The following is a 23,196-nucleotide window of genomic DNA, read 5'->3' as shown; positions in this document are numbered from 1 at the left end:
TACTGTACAACGCGAGTATCCAATCAGAAGCCCAGGAGTGAGAAGCGTAGCCCCGCCCACAGGCATCAGCCAGTGGTCTGGCCGGACCAACTGTCATTTACAGAGTGGACATGATGGGGAAGACACCGCGAGAGCAGGAAAACACGAATTAAACGTTTCAAGAAGTATCAAAAACAACTTTTAAAGTTACTCGAGTGAAGGTTCAAGCTCACGTCGGCATGTGTTAGCATCTTACAGGTGAGTTGTCGCCAAATAATGCGTGTTTTTGTTGGTCCCTCGAGCGCACGAGTCGAAACGTACACACACACACGCACACAAAAAGGAAGCTAACGCTTTGTGTGTGTGTGTGTGTGTGTCTGTTGCTAACAAGCTAATGTTTATCTCCCCGTTCTTCCCTCGGCTCCTCCTCCCAGAGAAACTTTTGGCACTCCGTCTTTCTCACCGCGATAGGAATTGCACCCGGTTTCCGAGGATGTCAGCCCCGAGCAACTCGCTCCAGCAGCCGAGGGTGAGACGCAGCAACGCGGGCTCCCCGGGCTCGTTCAGCGGCGGCGGCGGCGGAGGAGGCGGCGGCGGCGGCGGCAACAGCTGCCGTTTGCACCCCATCCGTGCCACCGTGCCCTACCAGCTCCTGCGCGGGGGTCCCGGCAGCCCGACGCGGGCGCAGACCCTCCACGGTGGAGCCGCGAACAGCCGAGGCTCGAGCCCCCCGTCCAGCCCGTCAGGAAGTGCGAAGCATGGACTTTCCCCCGAAAACAAGGACTCGTCCTGTCCCCCGGACTCTCCGGTCCCCAGAGGTAAAACATATAAAAGCCCACCTGTTTTGCGTTTTACATAGGCCAAGAAATGCCATGTCACCACGTGTTGGTGCTAATCTGATACGATGTCATGGTGACTTTAAGTTTGAGTTGTGTTTGTTAAACCAACTATTAGGTAATTACGGTTTTAATGTTGTAATTGTGCAAAATGTGGGTCAAATGTTATATATTTAGTTTTAGGTGGTCACCTTTTTATGTCAGGAGAAAAGTTATTACTTGATTTACAGAAAGTTGATGCATTAACTATTTAGCATACCACCCCCTTTCACAATTAGGCACTGATAAATAGAATAGAGTGCACTATTGTCTCTTATTTCCTATGGACTTTTGACAGGAGAGGGGGGGGGGGCAGGGGGAGAATTGCTAGAAAGACATGCTTTCAGTTGTAAAATGGGCCACGTCAGTCTCGAGAGAGTGCTGAGCAAATAAGTCAGGTGTTGTTATCCTGACCTCACTCCACACATACAGCATGGAGTCCTCGTAGCACATTCACATGCTGAGCTCCACCACGTTGCCTTGCACATGGATAACACGGGCTACTGCCATGTTGTTTCCTGACATGCACAGCTGCTCCTTGGACGTGATAAGAAAGAACTGAAGGAGGACTTAGGAGTCCAGGCAGCCCTGAATCTGCATTTCCCAGCGTGTCACTAAATCTCATTTATGTGACAGCTTTTCCTGTCAAGTACCGACGCCGTGGCTGGTTTTCCAGACCGGAAGAATTTTTTTTTTGGTGGTCCAGAACGGCATTTTTCTTTCTTTTTTGCTGGAAGAATGCTGTTTTTTTTCTTCTTCCTTTTTCTTCTGTCAATCCTGTGTTTTTAATGTCAAATGCATTTACAAAACCCCACGATATCTAAGCACTACATATTCTGGAAATGTCTGAGCTTGTTTTTCATGTGTGTGGAAACAACAAGAGACTTTTTTTTTTTACCTCCAGTGGGTGAATCGGTTCCCATGAAAAGCACCGAGTATTCTGCACTTAACGAGATTAGGTCGCATATCGCAACCCGCAGCAGAGCAACCTCGACACTACTGCTGGATCCATGTTACCGTCAGTAGTCCTCTTGAATACAGGGTTCGTACGGTCATGGAAAACCTGGAAAAGTCATGGAATTTTAAAATGGTCATTTCCAGGCCTGGAAAAGTCATGGAAAAAACTTAAATCATAAAAGTTTTGAAAAAGTCATGGAAATGTATAATCACATCATTTACACCGAGTTTGACATAATTAATATGTTTTTTAAAGAAAGACGCTCAAAATATAAGCCGGCGTACGCTCTCAATACGCAACATTTTCTAAAATGTTCATGTTTATACCGAGATTTCAGTTTGGTCATGGAAATTTGGTTTAAAGTCATGGAAAAGTCCTGGAAATCCATTGGTAAAAATGTGTAAGAACCCTGTGAATAGCTTCCCCTTCTTATACCCTTTAGCCAAAGTAGCAGCCCTCTTTTATTTCAGTGCAAGATTGGAGTTAATGTGGACTTTTGTGACGCGCTTCACATTCCTCAGTTCTTTGAATGAGATGACCTCCGACCTCGACCGGTGTGCCATGCGAGGCAGGAAACGAAGTCTCTTCCACAACAGACTTGACATGCCCGGCACGACAGATTTCTTCCTGTGTTTGGCTTGCGCTCGGTGTTGATTTCCCACCCCAGCGGCATGCCGCGCATACCTCGGTTCTCTGCAAGAGACGACCTCTGACCCGGGCCAAGCGGCTCGCGTTAGCGGTGGTGACGACGGAGGCTCCGCCCCCCCCTCCGTCGCCGTGACCTCGCAGTCCAAACACGCAGGAGAAGGCGTACGATGACGACCGCGATCGCATCGATGCGCGGTCGCCGCCGGCTACTCGAAGTCCCAAAAAATGCAAATGCGATTTAGTGATGTTCATCTTTCATCACAGAGGCCTCAGCTTCATTGTGATCGAAGCCGGGGGCTTTGCACTTTGTAATTTATCACAGGGTTCGTACGGTCATGGAAAACCTGGAAAAGTCATGGAATTTTAAAATGGTCATTTCCAGGCCTGGAAAAGTCATGGAAAAAACTTAAATCACAAAAGTTTTGGAAAAGTCATGGAAATTTGTTATATTCACATATTCATTTACGTCGAGTTTAAAATAATTCATATGTTTTTGAAAGGACACTTAAGTTATAAGCTGGCATAGGCCAAGTCCAAACAGATGGATTTGCACTTAAAGGATAATAGTTTGATTAAAAGAATAAACTTTTATATAAGTGTTTCTAAGAATAAACATGTATAGTAATGTTTATTCTTTTAATCAAACTATTGTCTCTCATTCATTTGTTTCATTTTAGGTATATTGTATGCTTTGTAATTCTCAATGTTTGAATACTACATTTTCAAAAAGTTTTCATGCACACACCGAGATTTCAGTTTGGTCATGGAAATTTGGTTTAAAGTCCTGGAATTCCATCGGTCAACATGTGTAAGAACCCTGTTATCATGCGTTGTAGTATTTTGAACCCCATCGCAGACACGATGCCTGGGATTCGGCGGGAGATCCAGTCCAAAGACGGCGCCTCCGTCGGCGCTCGGCTCGCAGCATGGTGCCGAAAGACGGAGCGAAGAGAATTATATTCGCCATCGTGACCTTCTTTCTTTATTTTTTTAATTTTTAGGTTCACCCGCATGACATCATTCACTTAACACACCGTCCCAACAGCGACGGTCCCGCGCTCCGTCAAATCGCCAGCTGTGATGAAACGCCCCCCCCCCCCCCCCCCCCGCTTCACTGTCGCCCGTCTCAAACTGCAGCGTAGGACCGAATGTGAAAAGGAGACGTTGTCCACGCCGCTCGTCTCTGGCGCACAACTGCGTCTGGCCAGCGTCTCGTTGAACCGTACCTCTCGTTGGAATCGTTGGCATCCCCTCCTCGTTGATTGAGACGCACCGAGACTAGTCCAAGCTATCTTATTGTGGGAGGTCGTTGACTGATGAGCCATTTCCTGACCAGCTGAGGGGCTGAAACTCATAACTCTACCATGTCAAGGCCCAGATTAATATTGCATGAAAGCCAGTCACTGTTTGAATTATTGCTTCCAATTAACACACTTAACTGGAGCGACTCGTGTAGAACAAGACTGGGACGTGAACCGCAGGGCGGGCGAGCGGGGATTCCTCCATGACGGTGTGTCGTTTGTTTTAATAGTACAGGGTTCGTACGGTCATGGAAAACCTGGAAAAGTCATGGAATTTTAAAATGGTCATTTCCAGGCCTGGAAAAGTCATGGAAAAAACTTAAATCCTAAAAGTTTTGAAAAAGTCATGGAAATGTGTTATAAGCACATGTTCATTTACGTCGAGTTTGAAATAATATGTTTTTTAAAGAAAGACGCTCAAAATATAAGGCGGCGTACGCTCTCAATACGCAACATTTACTAAATTGTTCATGTTTATTCCGAGATTTCAGTTTGGTCATGGACATTTCATTTAAAGTCCTGGAAATCCACTGGTCAAAATGTGTAAGAACCCTGATAGTACATAAAGCAAGATTATACCACTTGTATCAGTGGTTAATGTTACTGTGAATAATATATCAAATAATATTTAACTTTTGACAAAGGGGCAGAAGTTATTCATTGTTTGGATATAACCCGAGCACCGCTTAGCCGTGGCAACTCCACGTTTCGTTATTCCCTGTGGACCTCATTCGAGCAATCGCAATGAAGTTTATTTGAAACAATAAAAAAACAAAGTTCGAGCTTTAGCACAGACTCAAACTCTATTATCTAATCGATAAATTCTCAGATGCCAAAAGTGAATGTGCTCTGTGATTTCAATGAAGCGACGTGTCTGTGATTTCCCTTCTCCAGTGCTGCGTGAGAACCATTCTGCTACGGTTTACTGATCTGAACCATGTGTTTGTTTTGCTCCGCAGTTAATGAACCACCCATTTAATCCGATGAAGGAAAGTTCTGATTTAAAACCCAACCTCAAAATATTCCCTTTTTTTTTTCTCCTCCTTTTTAAAATCTCACATTCACTGATCCTGGAAATCAGCAGATGGACCTCTTTTTATTATTATTTATTTATTTAGAGAATAAGGGACAGTGCATATTGATAGACAGTACAATGTACATGTAAATATGACAGATTATAGGCTAGTTTCCATCTGTAGTCCCTTGGCAGGTTGATGTAGTTTAAGAATACAAGCAGAGTGAAATAGAAAGCACATCACTTCACACGTAATGACAGTACACCAATACAAAAGAAGAAAAGAAGATTAATAAAAAGGTGCATTTAGGACATTTGTATACCGTGCGGATTAACTCTAATGGTCACAGGGCTGATTAAATCTGAGCCATGCCTTCATTTTGATGTCTTGGCTTCTTTCACACGGTTTGTCTTTGTCTTTTTCTTTTTTTATCATCAGGAGATTATTCTAGTCTGGCAAGTGGAGGGGGGGGGGGGTGGAAAATAACCACAATCCCAGTTCGGAGAGCACCGGCTCGGCCTATATCAATATTGATGGAAGTTTAGCCCGCTTCCTTTTGTCTACAATGCTTCACATAATTTTTACTGTAGCCCAGGAAGCTTACTTAGGCAGTACCTTTGGGTGGCCGGCTCTGTGTGTCCTACGGACAAAGAGCCACCGTCAGCCTTCTTGTTGTGTTTTTTTGGGGTTTTACTGCATGTCACTGCAGGAATGTGGAGTAGATGCAGGCAGTATTGATGTGCATTGTGCTGTGGTTGTTTATGACTTCTTATGTGGGTGGTGTGTGTGTGTGCTTAACTGTTTTGGCTCACGGCTCTCATAACATCAGATACTCCTGCTCAACCACTTGCTTCGGGCCTCGGTTCTCGAGCCCGTTTGTTTGCCCCGCACTAATACTGACGAGATTAGAAACAAAACGTCCACTCTTTGAGACCAAGGAACGGATTGCGAAGCAAGTCTCTCGGTTCATTGCGGTGCTTAACAGGTGGAGGGGGGGGGGGAAGCGTTGATTATGATGTATTGTTCTCGGAGGTTCTCGTCAATTTTGTTCTTCAGGGACCCGAGTAAGAATTTATTCTGTAATTTTTTAAAAATCCATTTCTATCCTTGTCATGTGACGATCTCGCCACGATCCCTTTTGTGGAATGTATTCCACAGCGACACCGTCTTATCGCCGCGATCAGTGAAGTCACAGGAACGTCGACTTGAAAGACGCCTCGGAGAGTCGGGACATATTGTCACGTGTGTGTGTGTGTGTGTGTGTGCTTCATCCTGTCTCTTTGTTCCTTTTCCACAGCAGAAAGGTCCAAGCTACAGGTTCGGAGCTCCAGTGCCATCCGGCGGACATCTTCCCTGGACGCCATCACAGGACCGTACCTCACTGGCCAGTGGCCCCGGGACTCCCATGGCCCCTACCCTTCCTGCATGAAAGACAAAGCCACTCAGGTACACGGCATTCGGAAAAAGTTATTCCACCAGTTTGGCTTTATGCTGGAATAAGGGTGGGCGGTGTCATATTATTCAACACACGGTTGCCCCTCGGTCTTTAGAGGGCTTTGGAAAACTTATTTTTTTGTATTATATTTCTTAATAATAATTTTGCAAAAAATCGCGTGCAATTTTTCACAATAATAATTGTACTAATTAATCATAGCCTATAGCCTGGGTACGCACACACACACACACACACACACACACACACACACGAGGCACCCCCACCAGCTTCTGCTCAAACCCCGATACAGTCCCGATCTCACCAGGGCTCTTGGGTTGCATCAGGTTTCAAAATAAAACTTAGTGAGTTTGTTTCTAACTATATAATTGTGTGTTATTTATTTTCCACTCGTCGGTGCGTGCAGCAGATGGGCTACCGCACACAACCTGCGTGTTAATAGTTTATATATCTGTATATGAACGTTAGCATCTGGGTGCTTGGTGAACCGGCTCCGACCCACTTACAAAGAAAATGTCTGGTAGAGGATTATCTGTCGTTCCTGCTCCTATGTTCTGCTTTCTTTGGGCTAGTGTGCCATTTACTTATTGAATAGATGCATTACAGCGCCCTCGTTCTGACCCCCGTCCCGTGTGCATCAAGCCTCCAGGAAGAGCGCCGGGTTATGAAGCTAATTTGACAAATTTTACTGGGGAACTCTGGATCACGTGACGCCATTAGGCCCAACACTTATTTTCCCCCGTAGACTTGAATATGGAAAGAGAGTGTGTATATAAATTTTTTCCATTTATTCCCAGAGACGAAGAGAAAAGAGGCTACATCACACTACCAAGGGCCACATGCATCTAGTACGGGGAACGGTACGGGTCAAATAGCTCAAGCAGTCGTAGTCATGAAGGGGATGTTTTGAGAAGAAGCTCACTTGATTCATTTCCCCCCCTCCAGGAAATTACAGGACAGGACTTAGACATAATTGTCTGTTTCCAACATCGCAGCGAGTGAAGAAGACATATTTACAAGCTGTGACCAACTATTTGGTTACGGTCACCCTGGTGGTGAAGAATGGTGCCAATACAGACCTCGTATTCTTCGCTATACATAATTCCCTCACGGCCACATTTAATACATTATGACACATAACACATGGATTTCATAGCGAACAGCAGCTCACACTTCACCCACTAATCTTGCCGTGTGGCTGATTGCTAAATGCAGTTTTTCTCTTAAGAGCTCAACCTTTTTTTGGGGGGGGGGAGTTAGTTTTGGGTTTTATGCTGTAAAAGAATATTGACTATGTGTGATCATGACACGGGCTGCTCCCTCTTCGCCGCCGGGAGCCTTTCATCCGTCTGAATGAAGACGGCCGAGCCTAATTTGCATGGGCTTCATACCTTTAACCCTTCATTTGTCTCGCGTTTCTTTGTGTGTAGGCTGAGGAAGTGGTGGGAGGGCCTCCAAGATCTCTTGAAGTGGCAGAGTACACAGAGTAAATGCCTCTTATTATTACAGGGTTCCTTTGCAGCCTTGGAAAGACCGGACAAGTATGGAAAATCTATTTGGTAATTATCAGGTCTTGAATAGATTTATAGGAAAGAAATAAAAATCGTCTTGGGGGGACCATATTTCACAGCAAAGACTAGAATGAAAAGGATCCTGCTCAAGAGATTCACGTCCTTCAAAGCTGTGGAAATTTGAGATCGTGGGCGGCAAAACATTTGGCATATGTCGTAATGATGTGGGAGAGAGTGACACGCTTGGAAATCTTTGAACGATTAAATGCACAAAGCCTCCCAAGGATAGCGAAAGACCACTTCCTGTTTAAAAAATAATAATACACGCCTGGGCTCAGCTCTTTTCTATAAGACAACAAGGGCAGAGAGCAGCGGACAAAAGATCCCCGGCCCTCTTTTGTTGTGCGTTACACAAGTTCAAGACGGCCTCTCCTTCTTTTTCCTTCTTTTTTTGGAGCTGTTATGCAGCCTCGCATGGAGGTGAAGCTGTTTGCACCTGTCCCCCAGGCCGCGGCTCTGTGCAGGAGAAATCCCACTGCTTGCCACCTGGCCCTCGTGGAGCGCACGGCCCGCCCGCCCCTTTGTGTGGGAGTCGAGGAGCAGAGGGCCCATACATATGCTAATCGCTGTTCCGGGATAGGTCCGAGAGTCCTAGGCCCCGTGGTTACACAACACAGAGCGTGTCTGTGTGAAGATTAGAGCCCATTCGCACACCAAGCCGACATTAAAGAGCGAGAACCCGACAGAAGGCGAGGCCGATCGAACGCTCTGACGCCCGCTTTGCGTCTTCTGTTAGAAGTCCCGCACGTACGGCCTCTGTCTGAGTGACACGGAATAACTGATCTGGAGTCTGCGTTTTGTAAGATGAAAAACAAACCAAGTGGCCTGCGGTGGATCGCACCATATAAACCCTGATGATATCACTGCATCTTTTTTTATATTCATGTTTATCTTGTTTTATGAGAAATATATAAATAATATGAAGCGAGAACAAACGACACAAATGCTGCATTGATGCATTCCCTGTGAGTTCAAGAGGGATAAATCCAACTCTCCAAACGGGAACCGGGGGCTCTCCGCTGCTCGCACGCCTCGACACGCATTCCAAACAAACCGGCACACGCTCGGCTCAACGTTCCTCTTGGAGCGCGGCCGTTACTTCCTGCTTTGGAACCGAGCTGGATTCTTGAGGATGTTGCCTGCGTGTTAACCCGCTGGGTGGGAATCACAGTGGGAAGCACGCTGCAGGCTACGGTAACCTGAGTTGTAGCTGCACGGCAACACGGTTATACAGAGTCTACGAAAGCACACAACGCAGGCCGGGAGCTAGAGAGAGCTAGAGAGAGCTAGAGAGAGAGCATGAGAGAGCTAGAGAGAGCTAGAGAGAGAGCTAGAGAGAGAGAGAGAGAGAGCTAGAGAGAGAGCTAGAGAGAGAGCTAGAGAGAGAGAGCTAGAGAGAGCTAGAGAGAGAGAGCTAGAGAGAGAGAGAGCTAGAGAGCTAGAGAGAGAGAGAGCTAGAGAGAGCTAGAGAGAGAGAGCTAGAGAGAGAAAGAGAGCGAGCTAGAGAGAGAGCTAGAGAGAAAGAGCGAGCTAGAGAGAGAGCGCGAGAGAGAGAGAAAGCGCGAGAGAGCTAGAGAGAGAGCTAGAGAGCGAGCTAGAGCGCGAGAGAGCTAGAGAGCTAGAGAGAGAGCTAGAGCAAGAGAGTGCGAGAGAGCTAGAGAGCGAGCTAGAGAGAGAGAGCTAGAGCAAGAGTGCGAGAGAGCTAGAGAGAGCGAGAGCTAGAGAGAGAGAGATGGGGGGGGCGGTGAGGTAAATAAAGGTGGGTGTGTTGGTGGTGTTAACAGACAGTTTGAGGCGGAAGGCAGAGGGGGCTGTGTCAACCAAGAAAGGTGTCGCCTGCAGCATTTCTAACTGTCTTACTGAGAGATCCGCCAAAGGACAGTGACCTTCCTGTGACCTTCCTGTGACCTATTGACCTCTCCAAAGTTGTGAGCGTGTTTGGGATTTTAAAGGAAAGCTTTGATTAATGTAAAAAGGCTCTTTTGTGTGTGTGTTTTGGAATGGATTTCTAAACCCCGCAAGCTGATATTTGTTTAAATGTTTGCTCAAATTAAAACAATTAGTGTACAAGCTGCGGCTCGCGTTGAACTGTTGGAACATTGTGTGTGTGTGTGTTTACCGAAAAGTCTCGACTGAAAGCAAATTGAAAAAAAGGATTAATGTGATTTTTAAGCTTCATGAGAATAAAGCGAGACTTAAAAATACCACGTTTGATTATCTGAATGGTATTGTATTAAAATATGGCTAACGCCGCTATTTAGTTGCGTCGGCGTGACGACGCAGCCCCTTACCGCGATCACTTTTCTCTTGATTATAAGAAAGATTGTGCTCTTCCGTTTTTCTTTATCCAGTCCCGTGAACCTACAGGTCCCCCTCGTAGCAACGCTCCGTTCCTCATTGGACGTCGTTGAACATCCGTGAGAACTTAGTTTTTCCCCCTCGATGGCTGAATCCACGACTCCACGAAGCCCCTCTGTCCTCCCCTCCAGCCATCGGCGTTCTGCACGAGTCGACTTTAAGCGGCGGCGGCATCAAACGTCTCGAGCCGTTCCCGAGGCCTCGCTCCAAATGTGAATGCTGAAGGGCGAGCCGCGCATCTGCCATCCAGCGTGGCCGAGCACAGTGGGCCCTTTTTACGAGCGAGCACAAGCGCCCGTTTAATTCGCTGTCCCTTGGGGGGGGGGGGGTGTTCCTCATTATTCACAGTGTGATATTCCATATCGTGAGGGCATGGCCTGTGCGTTCGTCGGGAGGCACACTGAGGGGTTTTGTGTTGCGCGTGGGGTCAGACGTGAAGACGCTGACATTTCCGATGTTTCGCACCACTGTCCCGGGCGTAACGCGTCGGATGTCTGAGGACCGGAGGCGCTGTCGATGTGCACAATCCGGGTGGGAGTGTGTGGTTTCAGACAGCCCTCTGAAACATCCTCCGTCTGTTTCTGCTTTTGCAGATATTTACATGATTTAACCGTTTCCTTGTTGATGCAGTCGAGGTCTAAAAGGCGTCTTCGGTGAGACAGAACGGCCTCTGCTCTCCGGTAGGGAATGTTTTGTATATCTGATGTTTTTATTATTGCTGTAACGAAGGACACAAAACATATCTGTAGACTCGGTGACCTTTTTTATTTTTTATTTATTACGTCGAGTGTTGTGCTCTGCAGATTCTGCCAAATCACAGCGGTGTGTGAAAGGCTTGACAGTTTCACTTATTTGTAGGCCAACTAAAGGTGAAAAGGTTCAAACTGGCACCAGCTGCTAGTCAAATGCTTGGTTATGTCACCTGTGACTGACAAGGAAGATATTCATATGTAAATTGGTATCTCTAACCAAAAAAATATATATTTTTATACTTGTATATAAAATATTTTTTAAATATATATATATATTATATCATGAATACAAATACATATATATGTGTGTTTATATTTATAATTTTTTTTATTTAAAAAACAAAGTCTATATATATATATTGTGTGTATGTGTAATATATATATATTATATCATGAATACAAATACATATATGTGTGTTTATATTAATAATTTTTGTAATAAAAAAAAAAAAGTTTATATATAATGTGTGTATGTGTATCATATATATTATATCATGAATACAAATGCATATATATGTTTATATTTATAATTTTTTAAATATTTTTTAAATGTTTTATATATATATATATGTGTGTAAAAATATTTTTTGGGGTTCAATTCTTTTTGGTGTGCGTGTGTCTCTCTCTCGCTCCCTCTCCTCTTAACCTGACGCAATGTATTTATCTTAACATGGCTTACTAATGGAAGCAATCAAACATGACTTAAGACTTTTTAGTTTTTCCTGTTTGGAGAGATTTCCTCTCGGGATGCTATCTCGTGACCGTTTTCATTGATTCCAGATTTTCCGCTTTGCTTCTGAGCCCGAGGCCCTCATTCCCGCTTTCACCCACCTCCCTTCTCGACTGCTTATCCAAACATTTTACTTTTAAGCTTTTGAGTTGACGCTCGCATCTTGAGAGACTTCACAATGTTAATAGCATTTCAGTTTTTAGGGGAGGTCTTTGCATAAGCTTTTAGTTTTCTTTTTTAAATTCATCTTCATCTTCACTATATGTATTTACCAATATGTGTGTGTGCATGTGTCGTTTAGAATATATATTATATAGTGCAAATAAATGAATGAATAAAATAAATAAGGGCATACACTCAACAAGGGCTACATCTGTGACCTTTTCAGCTATCTGATCTCTGTAAACATTAGGCCAACCTGCCACGTAAACACATTTCGGAAACCCCAGCTTAGTTAGACCTCGGCTTTGAGGGCCTTTAACGGATTCTATTTAGATAAATCTTTGCATCCACTCTCAGTGGAAAGCGGTGTTTATTCTGTTGCGCAGGACTACATCATACTTCTTATTGAGTAAAACACTTGGTGGGCCACTGTGTCACACGGGGTGATTTTAAGCGTGTGTCAATACAGCATGGGTTGTGTAACCTGTGGTTAACGTGTGTTTCAGACTCCGGGTCTCTGGATCGACGAGGGGGCGGAGCAGGGAAGTCCTCACCAGCGGTCGGCCTCCTGGGGCAGCGCGGACCACCTCAAAGAGGTAGATTCACCTGTCTTGACCTCCCAGATGGGCGACTAACGGAGAAACGTGCATGCGGCCGCTTCACAGAGCGTGTTTCTGTCATTTGAGAGATTCATTCCATTTATTCAAAAACGTGTTTTAGTTTGTCAGGGGTCTGAGGTCGGCCTTGAATATTCTGCTCCTTAACCCTCCTGTTACCTTTACATTTACTAACATATTTTACCCTCGGGGTCAATTTGACCCCAGCAATTAAAACCTCCAGAAAATTATTAGAATTAATATTGTTTCCCAAGTTTAAGTGTGAGGTACTTTATGTTTGTTTGTTGACTACCTAAATAGCCATTTAAATAAAGAAAAAAGTTGATATTTCTTATATGTTTGACAGTGAAAAACAGCCTGGGGTCAAATTGACCCGAAAGAACAATTCAATTCAGTTTATTTGTATAGCCCAATTTCACAAATTACAAATTTGTCTCGGAGTGCTTTACAATCTGTACACATAGACATCCCTGCCCCAAAACCTCACATCGGACCAGGAAAAACTCCCAAATAACCCTTCAGGGGGAAAAAAAGGGAAGAAACCTGGAGGAGAGCAACAGAGGAGGATCCCTCTCCTAGGATGGACAGATGCAATAGATGTAATGTGTACAGAAGGACAGATTTAGAGTTAAATACATTCAATGAATATGACAGAGTGTATGAATAGTTCATAGTAGGCATATTCCACGATGGAGACCTCCACGATCCATCAGGCAGATGGCGGTGGGGAGGAGGAGTGGCAGAGTCTCAACAGGACAGTGGCGTAGTCATGAGCAGGAATTCCGACCCAGACGATCCATCAGGCAGATAGGATCTATGCCGTCTCATAGGGTCCGATGACCCCATGAGACGTAAAGTCAAAAGGACTTCCGGGGAGAAAGCAGAGTTAGTAACGTGTGATTGAGAGATGAAAATTCATCCTTAAGGAGAGAAAAAAGAGGAGATAGGTACTCAGTGCATCCTAAAACGTCCCCCGGCAGCTATAAGCCTATAGCAGCATATCAAGGGGCTGGACCAGGGCAAACCTGATTCAGCCCTAACTACCTACCGACATTAAACATTGAATGGGGTCAAATTGACCCGAAAGGTAACAGGAGGCTTAAAGGTCGGTTTCCACTCCGGTCTATCTGCCGGGCTCGGTGGCCGACCGGCGGACCACATGGAGCTATTAGTTCTCCAACTCCCCCCCCTCCTCGGTTTCCCACTCACCTGCACCCTCGCATCTCATTTTGGCCGGTTTGTTTTTGAGAGACGGTGCCGGAGCACCTCTCAAGGGGTGACGCAGTCGTATTGTTCCCTCATTAACTCGCACCCAGTGAACTTCCTCGGTAACTCGTGTTACTTAAGAGCCTCACTCCTGCCCCCCCCCGCAACGCAACACACATCAATGTCTTCCTGCTTTCCAGCACAAGATCCAGTAACTGTGCGTCAGCAACGATGGGTTCCAAAATATAAGACTTTGTTAGTTTTGACTCGATCGAAATGATAATTTCGGTCTTTTTTTGTGTAATTTTGTTATTCACAAGTCGTCTTTTAAAGGTAGTAGGAAATTTATTGTCATTGTAAAAAACAAACGTACAATGAAATGAAGTTGGCGACTTACAGCAGCAACAGTAAAAACATGTATAGAAACATTTGAGACGGGACATTTCTAATTTAAAACAAGACATTTAAGAATAAATAAAACATGGGCATCAATGGCTCAAAAGTGTCATGTAAAAGAGTAGTTCACTGTCCGGTGTGAGCTGGGTGGGGTGCTGGGTGTCGGGGTGATGGAGAAAACTGCTGCTCCTCTGCCCGTTAATCTGGGTTTTAAAGAATATACTTCAACCTGACGTAAAGACCAGTATGCAGAACTACATAATATTTGTTAACGCAGCTGTGGTAGGTGGATGGAGCAACGGGTTTTGAATGGAGCGGGCTAAAGCCTTTACCGTGTTGACCTCATGTCACCTGAGGTTACACACTCATTAAGGGACAAATCGTATATAATATTTCACACATATTAAATTAAATCCAAGCTTTTATTGTGACGGGGAGAGACGCATTGGAATCGATCCAGCCACAAGAGACTCTCTCTATCCATCTTCTGCCTATGGACTCGATGTCATGAAATGTGACATGTAATACACTAAGACGAGGCCCGATAGGATAATGAACTGTGATCCGTTCTGTAGATACGCCGTCGGGCTTCGGGCCGCACGATCAATAAGCGGAGCACGGCCAGGAAAACCTCAGATCGGGATTGTCTGGACTCGCGTGTGTGTGTGTGTGTGTGTGTGGCGCCATGAAGAGAGCAAGTCTCTTTGTTGACTGTGTTGCCGGGATTACAAGATCAGCATTGGAGACCACACCTTGTCTGCATAGTCCAACTGCGTCTGTTCAGGCTCACAAAGGGGATCCTGTCTCACGGCCAGATGCAGTGACGCCCATCGCCGGGCGTCCTCATCGGACATGTGTGGCTGATCATACGCACCGGCTTCCCTGTAGCACCGTTCAAGTCCATCCAGAGGAATTTGTGACATATTAATGTTGCACGCCACAAACATCGACCGCCGACATTGATTAAATTATGAGAAAACACAATATTCTTATCGATGTCGGTTGTCAGCTGCTGGAAAAATGAGGAAAATCACAACAAATATACAGCGAAACACTAAATGTGTGACAAACTATTCTCATAATAATAATTTCTAGGCCAACATGTAAATGCGTGCAAGTAGAGCTGCAGCGATTGGTCAATGAATTGCTAAGTTGATTGATTACAATGTTTTTATTGCAACTAATGATTGTTTAAGTCACTTATCTGAAGAGAAAATGCAACTTTTTGATAGCTTCGACTTCTCAAATAGGAGAATGTGCAGCTTTTTTATTGCCTTGACACAACAAATAGAATATTTTGGGGATTTAAGATGACAAGGTATTGGAAGACAGCTCCTTGATCTTAAAGTGATTCATTAATTAACATAAATTTGACACATTAATTGATGATGAATCATCCCTGTAAGCAGCTCTGAAGCTCGACGTGCCTCCGCAAATATGTCTCATCGCCTTCCGGCTTCATTCAAATAACCCCCGGAGACCGAAACGTCGCCTCTTTTTGGGGGGCGCTCCGTCGTTTTGCTGACGCGGCGTTCCTTTCTCCTCCAGCAGATTGCTAAACTTCGACTGCAGCTGCAGCGCAGCAAGCAGGTCAGCCGGCAGAACAAAGACCGGGAGCAGAGCTCCCTGCAGCTGCAGGCGCAGCACGGCCCCGCCGCCTGCCCACCGCAGGTGAGTCCCCCCTCCCCCGCTACGCTCCCTACAGGTGGAAACATGAGGCGGCTCAGCAGAAGGCTCACAAATTAAGCCGATGGTGACGAGGACGCGTCACAGCTGTAGAGGATAACAGAATATGAACATGACCAGGGTTCATTACGCTCGGTTACTCTGGGTCTCGCCCTTTTCATTTGCTACGTCGGTGTAAGTTGTTCACAAAGCTGGAGGTTATCGGCGTGCAATAAATATGCAGTCGCCACTCGAGGAGTAGGCGGCGAGTGAAAGTGCCCGTTTGTATTATTATTTATTTTTTACAGCACTTTTTTGCACCTTTCAGACCCGTGTATGTATTTTTTAATCGTAAACCCAGTTTACGATGTTGTGTAAATTGCACCGTGTCTGACCGGGGAGGTCTAGTTAATGAGTCCCTTCTGACCAGTTATGTCAAAAGAGGAGAGAGAGGGGTGGTGATGTGTCCGGGCATGCCCTGTCCTCTCCTTGTTTGCAGTTCATTCATTAACAGATGCCCGGCAACGGCACACATCGGCCACCGGTGGGAAAACGGGGAAATGCTCTGCCCCCGTACGCACGAGGCGGACAGACGGCCGTGTTTGCGGTTGTTAACGATATTTAATCCCACTTCAGTCCCGAAAACGCCTCCGCTCATTTAAATATCGCACACGACCGGATCAGCGACGATTCCATAACCGCCGACCGCCCTCGGTGCCACGCAGTCTCTGAGATGCATTTCATTGCATAATTAATCTGAACTTTCTGTTGTTGTTGTTTTTCCAGTACAAGGGAATGTCATCATCGGCCCTGTCAACAATCCCCGTGCCAAAATCCCTCATCTGCCGAGTGCCGAGCAGCGTGGAGGGCATCAGCCACGAGCTGGAGAACGTGTTTATCAGAGAGAACTGGGAGCAGGGGATAAAGGTAGGGATGTGTACACACACACACACACACACACCAGGAACGGGGTCACGCTGCTTCTGTGTTTGTTGAACTGTAAATGTGTCTGTTTAGTTTGCCTATCTAAACTAACACTACCTCATTTATTTCCGGTTGGTTGAATGTCAGACTCCGACTGTAAACACGAGCAGCCGAGAGGGGAAAGGTCGTTGGTGTCGACTGACCTCTGAGCGGGGTCACATACCTTCTGTGTTGACGACGACGATGACTGCATGATTGTCTGCAAAGTGCAGCTAATATAAAAATGAGCGACACATATGTCGTCTAAAAGGTTATCGGGTTAACGTGAAATTGCTACTCGATGTAAAGCAATAGAAAACGTCTAATATGGGATGAGTGTGTATTATTGTGAGTTTACATTAAAGGGGGTTTATTCATCAACTCTCCAGGAAAGCATCACATTTTGCTCAGTGGACACGCTAAAGAGAGTAGCTGTCACCTGATGAAACAATACATGACATCATACAGACATGACATCATACAGACATGACATCATACATGACATCATACATACATGACATCATACATGGGGCGGCTGTAGCTCAGTGGGGTAAGAGGGCCGTCCTGCAACCGCAAGGTTGTGGGTTCGATCCCCGCTCTCCCCATTAGTTGCAAGTCGAAGTGTCCTTGAGCAAGGCACTGAACCCCCAGTTGCTTCCCGGGCGCTTCACCGCAGCCCACTGCTCCTTAATAACTAAGGATGGGTTAAATGCAGAGAACTAATTTCCCCTTGGGGATTAATAAAAGTGTATATTATTATTATACAGACATGACATACATGACATCATACAGACATGACATACAGACATGACATCATACAGACATGACATCATACAGACATGCATGACATCATACATACATGACATCACACAGACATATATGACATCATACATCCATGACATCATACAGACATGACATCATACATACATGACATCATACATACATGACATCATACAGACATGACATACATGACATCATACAGACATGACATACAGACATACATGACATCATACAGACATGACATCATACAGACATACATGACATCATACAGACATGACATCATACAGACATGACATCATACAGACATACATGACATCATACAGACATGACATCATACAGACATGACATCATACAGACATATATGACATCATACGTACATGACATCATACAGACATACATGACATCATACATACATGCAGACTTTAAATGACTCGTGTTGGTTGATAAAGGAGTAAAGCAGGCGTCTAAGTTGACGTTGGATTACTTTACGGGATGGTGTGGTTGTTTCTGAAGTGTTTCATGAGGAGAAGCAGACGAGAGCATCGACCCGGCAGCCAATCGGTATCCAGCGTTGGCTCGGCCAACAGCGAAACGTATTTCAGCCTGCTGATGGCGGTGCTTAAAATGTATCGCATGCACAAACACATTCTTGTAAATACAGTTGCAGCATGGTGCCTACAGTCTGACAGTAAGACACACACACACACACACACACACAGAATTATATTCTCGCCCTCACTAAATTAAACTGCCATGAGGCGAGGACGCTCGTAAATCTTTTCTGATGTTGGGAAGTGAACCTTGGCAGGTATTTAAAACTCCCCTCTTGGACACACACACACACACACACACAGTTTGAATGCACGTTTAAAGATACGCACCACTACAGATTTACAACGTGCTGTGTTTTACTTTCCTGCTCGACCATTTGCATCCGTTCTGCCACATCACACTGTTCATGTCACCGTGTGGTGCTTGCTTCTGCAAATGCCCTTTTGGACACACACACACACACACACACACACCAGAGACTCTTCAGTTGCAGTCGTTCTTAAATTGAGGACATTTTAGCTGATGCTCTGAACCCAGAGTGACATCAGAAGCGCGTCAACAGTGTTTCTCAGGACACTGAGCGCTACGCCCCACCACTCTGACATCTTGGGACCCATGTGCGTTAACACGCCGCCTCTCCTCTGACCTCACAGGCCATGGACGTGGTGGACGGCCGCCGCGCCCCCTTCCCGCCGCACCACTACGGCAGCGGGGACACGCGCGACACGGACACGCAGGCGCCCTCGAGCGGCGACTCCAGCCCGTCGCCACGCCCCTGCAGCTCTGACCCCGCCCACTCTGGTGATGGGAGCCCATGCTCTGCAGAGGAGATCGACAAAGGTGTGTATGTGTGTGTGTGTACACACACTTTAGAGGGAGTTCTGTACATCAAAGCTGCTTTACTTGTATGAAGCCTTAAATTGACTCGAGTGATGTCACTCGAGTCGACGTTGGTGAGGCCTGAAGACTATAAGACCGCTCCTCATTTCTGCCTTAGCTACGAGCATAACACGCCTGAGTCTCTGCCCAGAGTTGCATTGTGGGTAATGTAGGCACAATGTTTAAAAAGAAAGAAGAATGTGTGGAATAAAACTAACTAATTCAAACATGAGTACAATGGAGAACTCCTAAGACACAACAATGTAAGCAGTACAAGTTTCTTAAATTTTTTGCTGCTGTGACTTGAACTCATTTTAGTATTGGTGTGTTATTGTTCAATTGTTATTTAAAGGCTGTACGCTGGGCTTAAAGAACAATGACAAAGAGACACGGACAACAATATGCAGACTAAAAGCTTCCACAGGGTATCGAGTACTTTATGGTTATAGTACCTATTGTTTCCATTTGAATGTCGACCTATTACGGTTACTCGTGCTGGAATTAAAAGAGCCATTAATTATTTACGGTAAAAGGTTCACCCTCTTTTCTTTTTTTTATAAACTGCAGAAAGTTTAAACATTACTGTGAGAAGACTTTGTGTGACTACTACACAGCATGTTCCATGATTATCTTTTTTATATCACCGCAAACTAGATTTATATACAATATCACATGTTTTTCACCTTTCTTTTGGGGGGGTGATGATGTCATAAAACATGATGACACAGTCCAAGAGTCATTTTGAAAACCTCAACCAAGGCTTGTAGAACACGACATTCACAGCATCCTAACTTCTCTCCTGGACCGAGCAGACGATGGTTTTTTTTTGTTTTTTAGTAATCAAGTTTTTAATTTGATTCTTTCCTGCATTTCCAGACGGTTTGTGCAGCTCTCCTCTTCCCAAGTTTGCCACATCGCCCAAACCCAACAACAGCTACATGTTCAAACGGGAGCCTCCAGAGGGCTGCGAGCGGGTCAAAGTGTTCGAGGAGCTGGTGTAAGTAGATTTAAACGTGTTTTTATGGTGGTTTTATTTTAAATGTGCACTGATCATTAAAAAGAAAAACAATAGATACAGTTTCCTGTTCTATTTCATATACTCTAAGATCCTGGTGTGGGATAAACATTTTGCATTTCTATGACTGTTTTGATTAAATGCTTAATGGTTAACGGGCATCCGTATTGAGCTTTTTTTTTTTATGTCTCCAGGTCCGGCCGATCAAAAGGCTTCCCTCTCTTCTCGTGCCCCGACAAGAACAAGGTGAACTTCATCCCCAGAGGCTCCGCCTTCTGCCCCGTCAAACTCCTCTGCTCCACCCTGTTCTCCCCCATCTCTCCCGCCACCACGCCGCCGCCGCCGCCCGCCATCTCTCCGGCCTCCGGCGCCGCCGACGAAGACGACGACGCCGACGCGGGGAAAGACGGCGGCTCGCCACGAGTCCTCCTCCTCACCAGCTAGTCCTCAGGTATTCGCAAACCAAAAACCACCGACGGCCCCGAAGTCGCGGCGGTACGGCTTCAGGACGACGACGACGACAACAAAAACAACAACAACAAAAAAGGTCCTTGCACTCCGTTAAATGTTAACGTCAGCCAGCAGGTGGAGCCCCGGGTCCAGAGAGGACAAACGTACGCTAACGGTACCGGCTGCTGCACACCCGCCTCCTGCCACCCATCGCTAGGCTTCTCCTCTGTACCGCGAGAAACACCCATAGCGCAAAGAAAAAGAAAAAGGACTGCTTAAATAATCTTATGTGACACCGGCAGTTTTATCACGATGAAATGAAAGAAAAGTCTTTCACCAGAGAAACATCGACCGCTCGTGTTATCTAACCGGCTTATTCAGCGCGCTAACATCTGAAATACATATACATACGCTTTTTATTGACAGGATCGGGGAAATGCCCCGTTTCATGTGTTTAGCATAGCAGGACGTCATAGTCAGAATACGTTGCCCCATTTTAAGAGTTTATTTCAAAGTGCTCGTAGCTCTATGTCTCGGTGAACACCCGCAGTGGCTCGAGTGCTTCAGATCTGCTTTTTCTAGTCTGATCACTATTAAAAAGCAAAAAAATGCCAGCTGTTTTTAAGTCACCAAAAAAACAACAACCCCCCTCTCTCTCTCCCACAATGCCTTGCTGCGATGCCCCACACTACAGAGAACCATAACTCAGGTCATGTGGAGTGTACTTGCCTCGGACGACGTTGCCTTCTCCGGAAACACTTTCCACGTCCACTGAAGAAATGACACGTATTTGTATTTCCCCCTCGGAGCGGGGGAGGTGACCGACTCCACCGATTGGCCGTTGCGCCTCGTGACCCTTTTTTTTCTTCTTTTTCTCGCGTAGACCTGTTCAGGTCGGAGTTTCAGGCGCTACGACACATTCCAGAGGCCGACCGCGGCCTACCAAACCGAGACGGAGACGACGTCGTCGGTTTTGAATGAGTACCAAATCAAATTGCAAAAACAATGCCCGGCCCATCGCGTATTTCGGACTCAGGGGGAGGCGCCATGTTATTGAGGAGCAGGATGTTTATCTGCCTTTTTTGTTTTGGTTTATCAACAGTTGAGCGCCGTGTGTTTCAGACACGGGCGATAATCATTCAACCAAACCGAAGCACTTACTTGGAAGTGAGATGATAATCACGATTTCTTATTTTTAGACCAATTTCTAAGTTAAAACAATCAGAAAGGCATCATTGATTTATTTTTTCTGGAGTAAAGCTACACTAACTTTTTTTTTTTGTGCTCAATATTCATATGCAACCAGACGTACCGCGCGGATATTATTCACATGTACTCAGATTAAACTACTACACGGCTTCATTCCAAAGCTTTTGGTGTCTCGAGCCGCGGCCGGTAAGAAGAACCACATGCAACACATTCCACACGATGAGGAACTCTCCTCCGCTCGCGGCTCTTTGAGGAGCTTCAGTCGCACCGATTCTGGTTTTTATTCACGAGCTCGTCGAGGAGCCGTCGCCACGTCCGGCAGCGACGATTCACTTCTGTGTATTCCGCATTTTTATGTAGATCTTTGTGTGTTTCTTTTTCTTTTTCAATAAAGAAAACAACAACAACAATTTTTTTTTTGATTGGTGTGTATATATATCATCTTTTCAAATCTTTTATACCAGTAATCAAATAGGAGTCACAGTAAGGCAATTCATGTATTTGGATATGATTTTTAAATATGAACAAATGTCACATGGCTTGAACATAAACAAGATACATTCACAATAAATACACTTTATAATGAATCAAATTATTATGAGGTTCTATAGTCTAGAGTTGTGATTTAGTTTAAGGCGTTTACTCTGATTTTATATCTTACATTTATGCAGCATTGTAGTCAAATCGGATCCAAATCTCCCAAAACAAGCTGGAAAATGCTGAATATTTCCCATGAAAGCCCAAAAACAGCTAAATAAATGAGACAAAATAAATATAACGCACTGATTTAAAAAATGTCACACTTGGTTATAAATGCGTTTCTCATTCAATCTCACTTTTACTGGATAACATGCAACATGCAGTCATAAATTAATGCGCTTTGGGGTTTTTTCTGGACCATATTTAAAAAATACAGCATGTAAAACTCATTTTAAAAGCAGGACTTGTAGAGTAGTAGATCAGTGCTTTAAAGTCTAACGGATCGATGGCAGAAATATTTATATATTTCAGTTTAGTTTTTTATATTTATATTATCATTATCATTAATAGAAAATGAATGCGCTTCGACTCCAGACCTTGAAGGCAGCTGCCGTCGAGGCTTCTCCTCCAGGCTGAGTGTCACACGTCTGATTTTATCAATGTTTCAGCAGATTAATCGACTTTCATGTAATACGGGGAACTTTTCTCGTAACAATATATTTGTCTTATTATAATATACTTCAATAAGTCATTGTAGTACAATCTTACTATCACAACACTGTTTATAATAAGATATTATGGCATCGTGTGTCAATATAATAAGACATTTACCACGTATATTTGTTATAACAAGATTTCCAGTATGATAATAAGTTGTTTTGTCTATTAAATTAACTTTATGTTCTTTCTATTATTTTCTGACCTGCGTCCACAACCTGAAGATTATATCGACTGACTGTTTCAGCTCGAAGCTATAATCGGCTGCCCCCCCTCTTCAAGGTGCCCCTTCCAGACCCCCCCTCCCCCCTCCCTCAAGGTACCCCTTCCAGACTACCACCACCCCTCAAGGTGCTCTTTCCAGACTACCACCACCCCTCAAGGTACCCCTTCCAGACTACCACCACCCCTCAAGGTACCCCTTCCAGACTACCACCACCCCTCAAGGTGCTCTTTCCAGACTA

General features: G+C 45.0%; 1 protein-coding gene across 2 annotated transcripts; it reads left to right on the top strand.

Annotated features, from left to right (window-relative positions):
- Positions 1 to 109: 109 nt before the first annotated feature.
- Positions 110 to 21,945, top strand: LOC130212916 (glucocorticoid-induced transcript 1 protein). 2 transcript variants are annotated; one of them, XM_056444218.1, is made up of 9 exons: positions 110 to 237; positions 414 to 797; positions 6,075 to 6,223; positions 12,310 to 12,399; positions 15,574 to 15,693; positions 16,474 to 16,614; positions 18,636 to 18,822; positions 19,738 to 19,858; positions 20,071 to 21,945. In XM_056444218.1, the coding sequence occupies exons 2-9, from the start codon at positions 473 to 475 to the stop codon at positions 20,318 to 20,320; spliced, it is 1,383 nt and encodes a 460-aa protein (XP_056300193.1). In that variant the 5' UTR covers positions 110 to 237; positions 414 to 472; the 3' UTR covers positions 20,321 to 21,945. The 2 variants fall into 2 exon arrangements, with proteins under 2 accessions (XP_056300193.1, XP_056300192.1); XM_056444217.1 differs by having other exon boundaries at positions 15,571 to 15,693.
- Positions 21,946 to 23,196: the final 1,251 nt, after the last annotated feature.

Source organism: Pseudoliparis swirei, chromosome 22, assembly GCF_029220125.1.
Source record: "Pseudoliparis swirei isolate HS2019 ecotype Mariana Trench chromosome 22, NWPU_hadal_v1, whole genome shotgun sequence".
Classification (NCBI taxonomy): Eukaryota; Metazoa; Chordata; class Actinopteri; order Perciformes; family Liparidae; genus Pseudoliparis; species Pseudoliparis swirei.
This window is presented reverse-complemented; position numbering and strand designations above follow the sequence as displayed.

Bases quoted from the DNA above. Each gene is read 5' to 3' on its own strand.
- LOC130212916 (XM_056444217.1), top strand. From the start codon at position 473: ATGTCAGCCCCGAGCAACTCGCTCCAGCAGCCGAGGGTGAGACGCAGC. The intron at 16,615-18,635 runs GTAGGGATGTGT...CTGACCTCACAG, and splicing joins ACTGGGAGCAGGGGATAAAG to GCCATGGACGTGGTGGACGG. The intron at 18,823-19,737 runs GTGTGTATGTGT...CTGCATTTCCAG, and splicing joins TGCAGAGGAGATCGACAAAG to ACGGTTTGTGCAGCTCTCCT.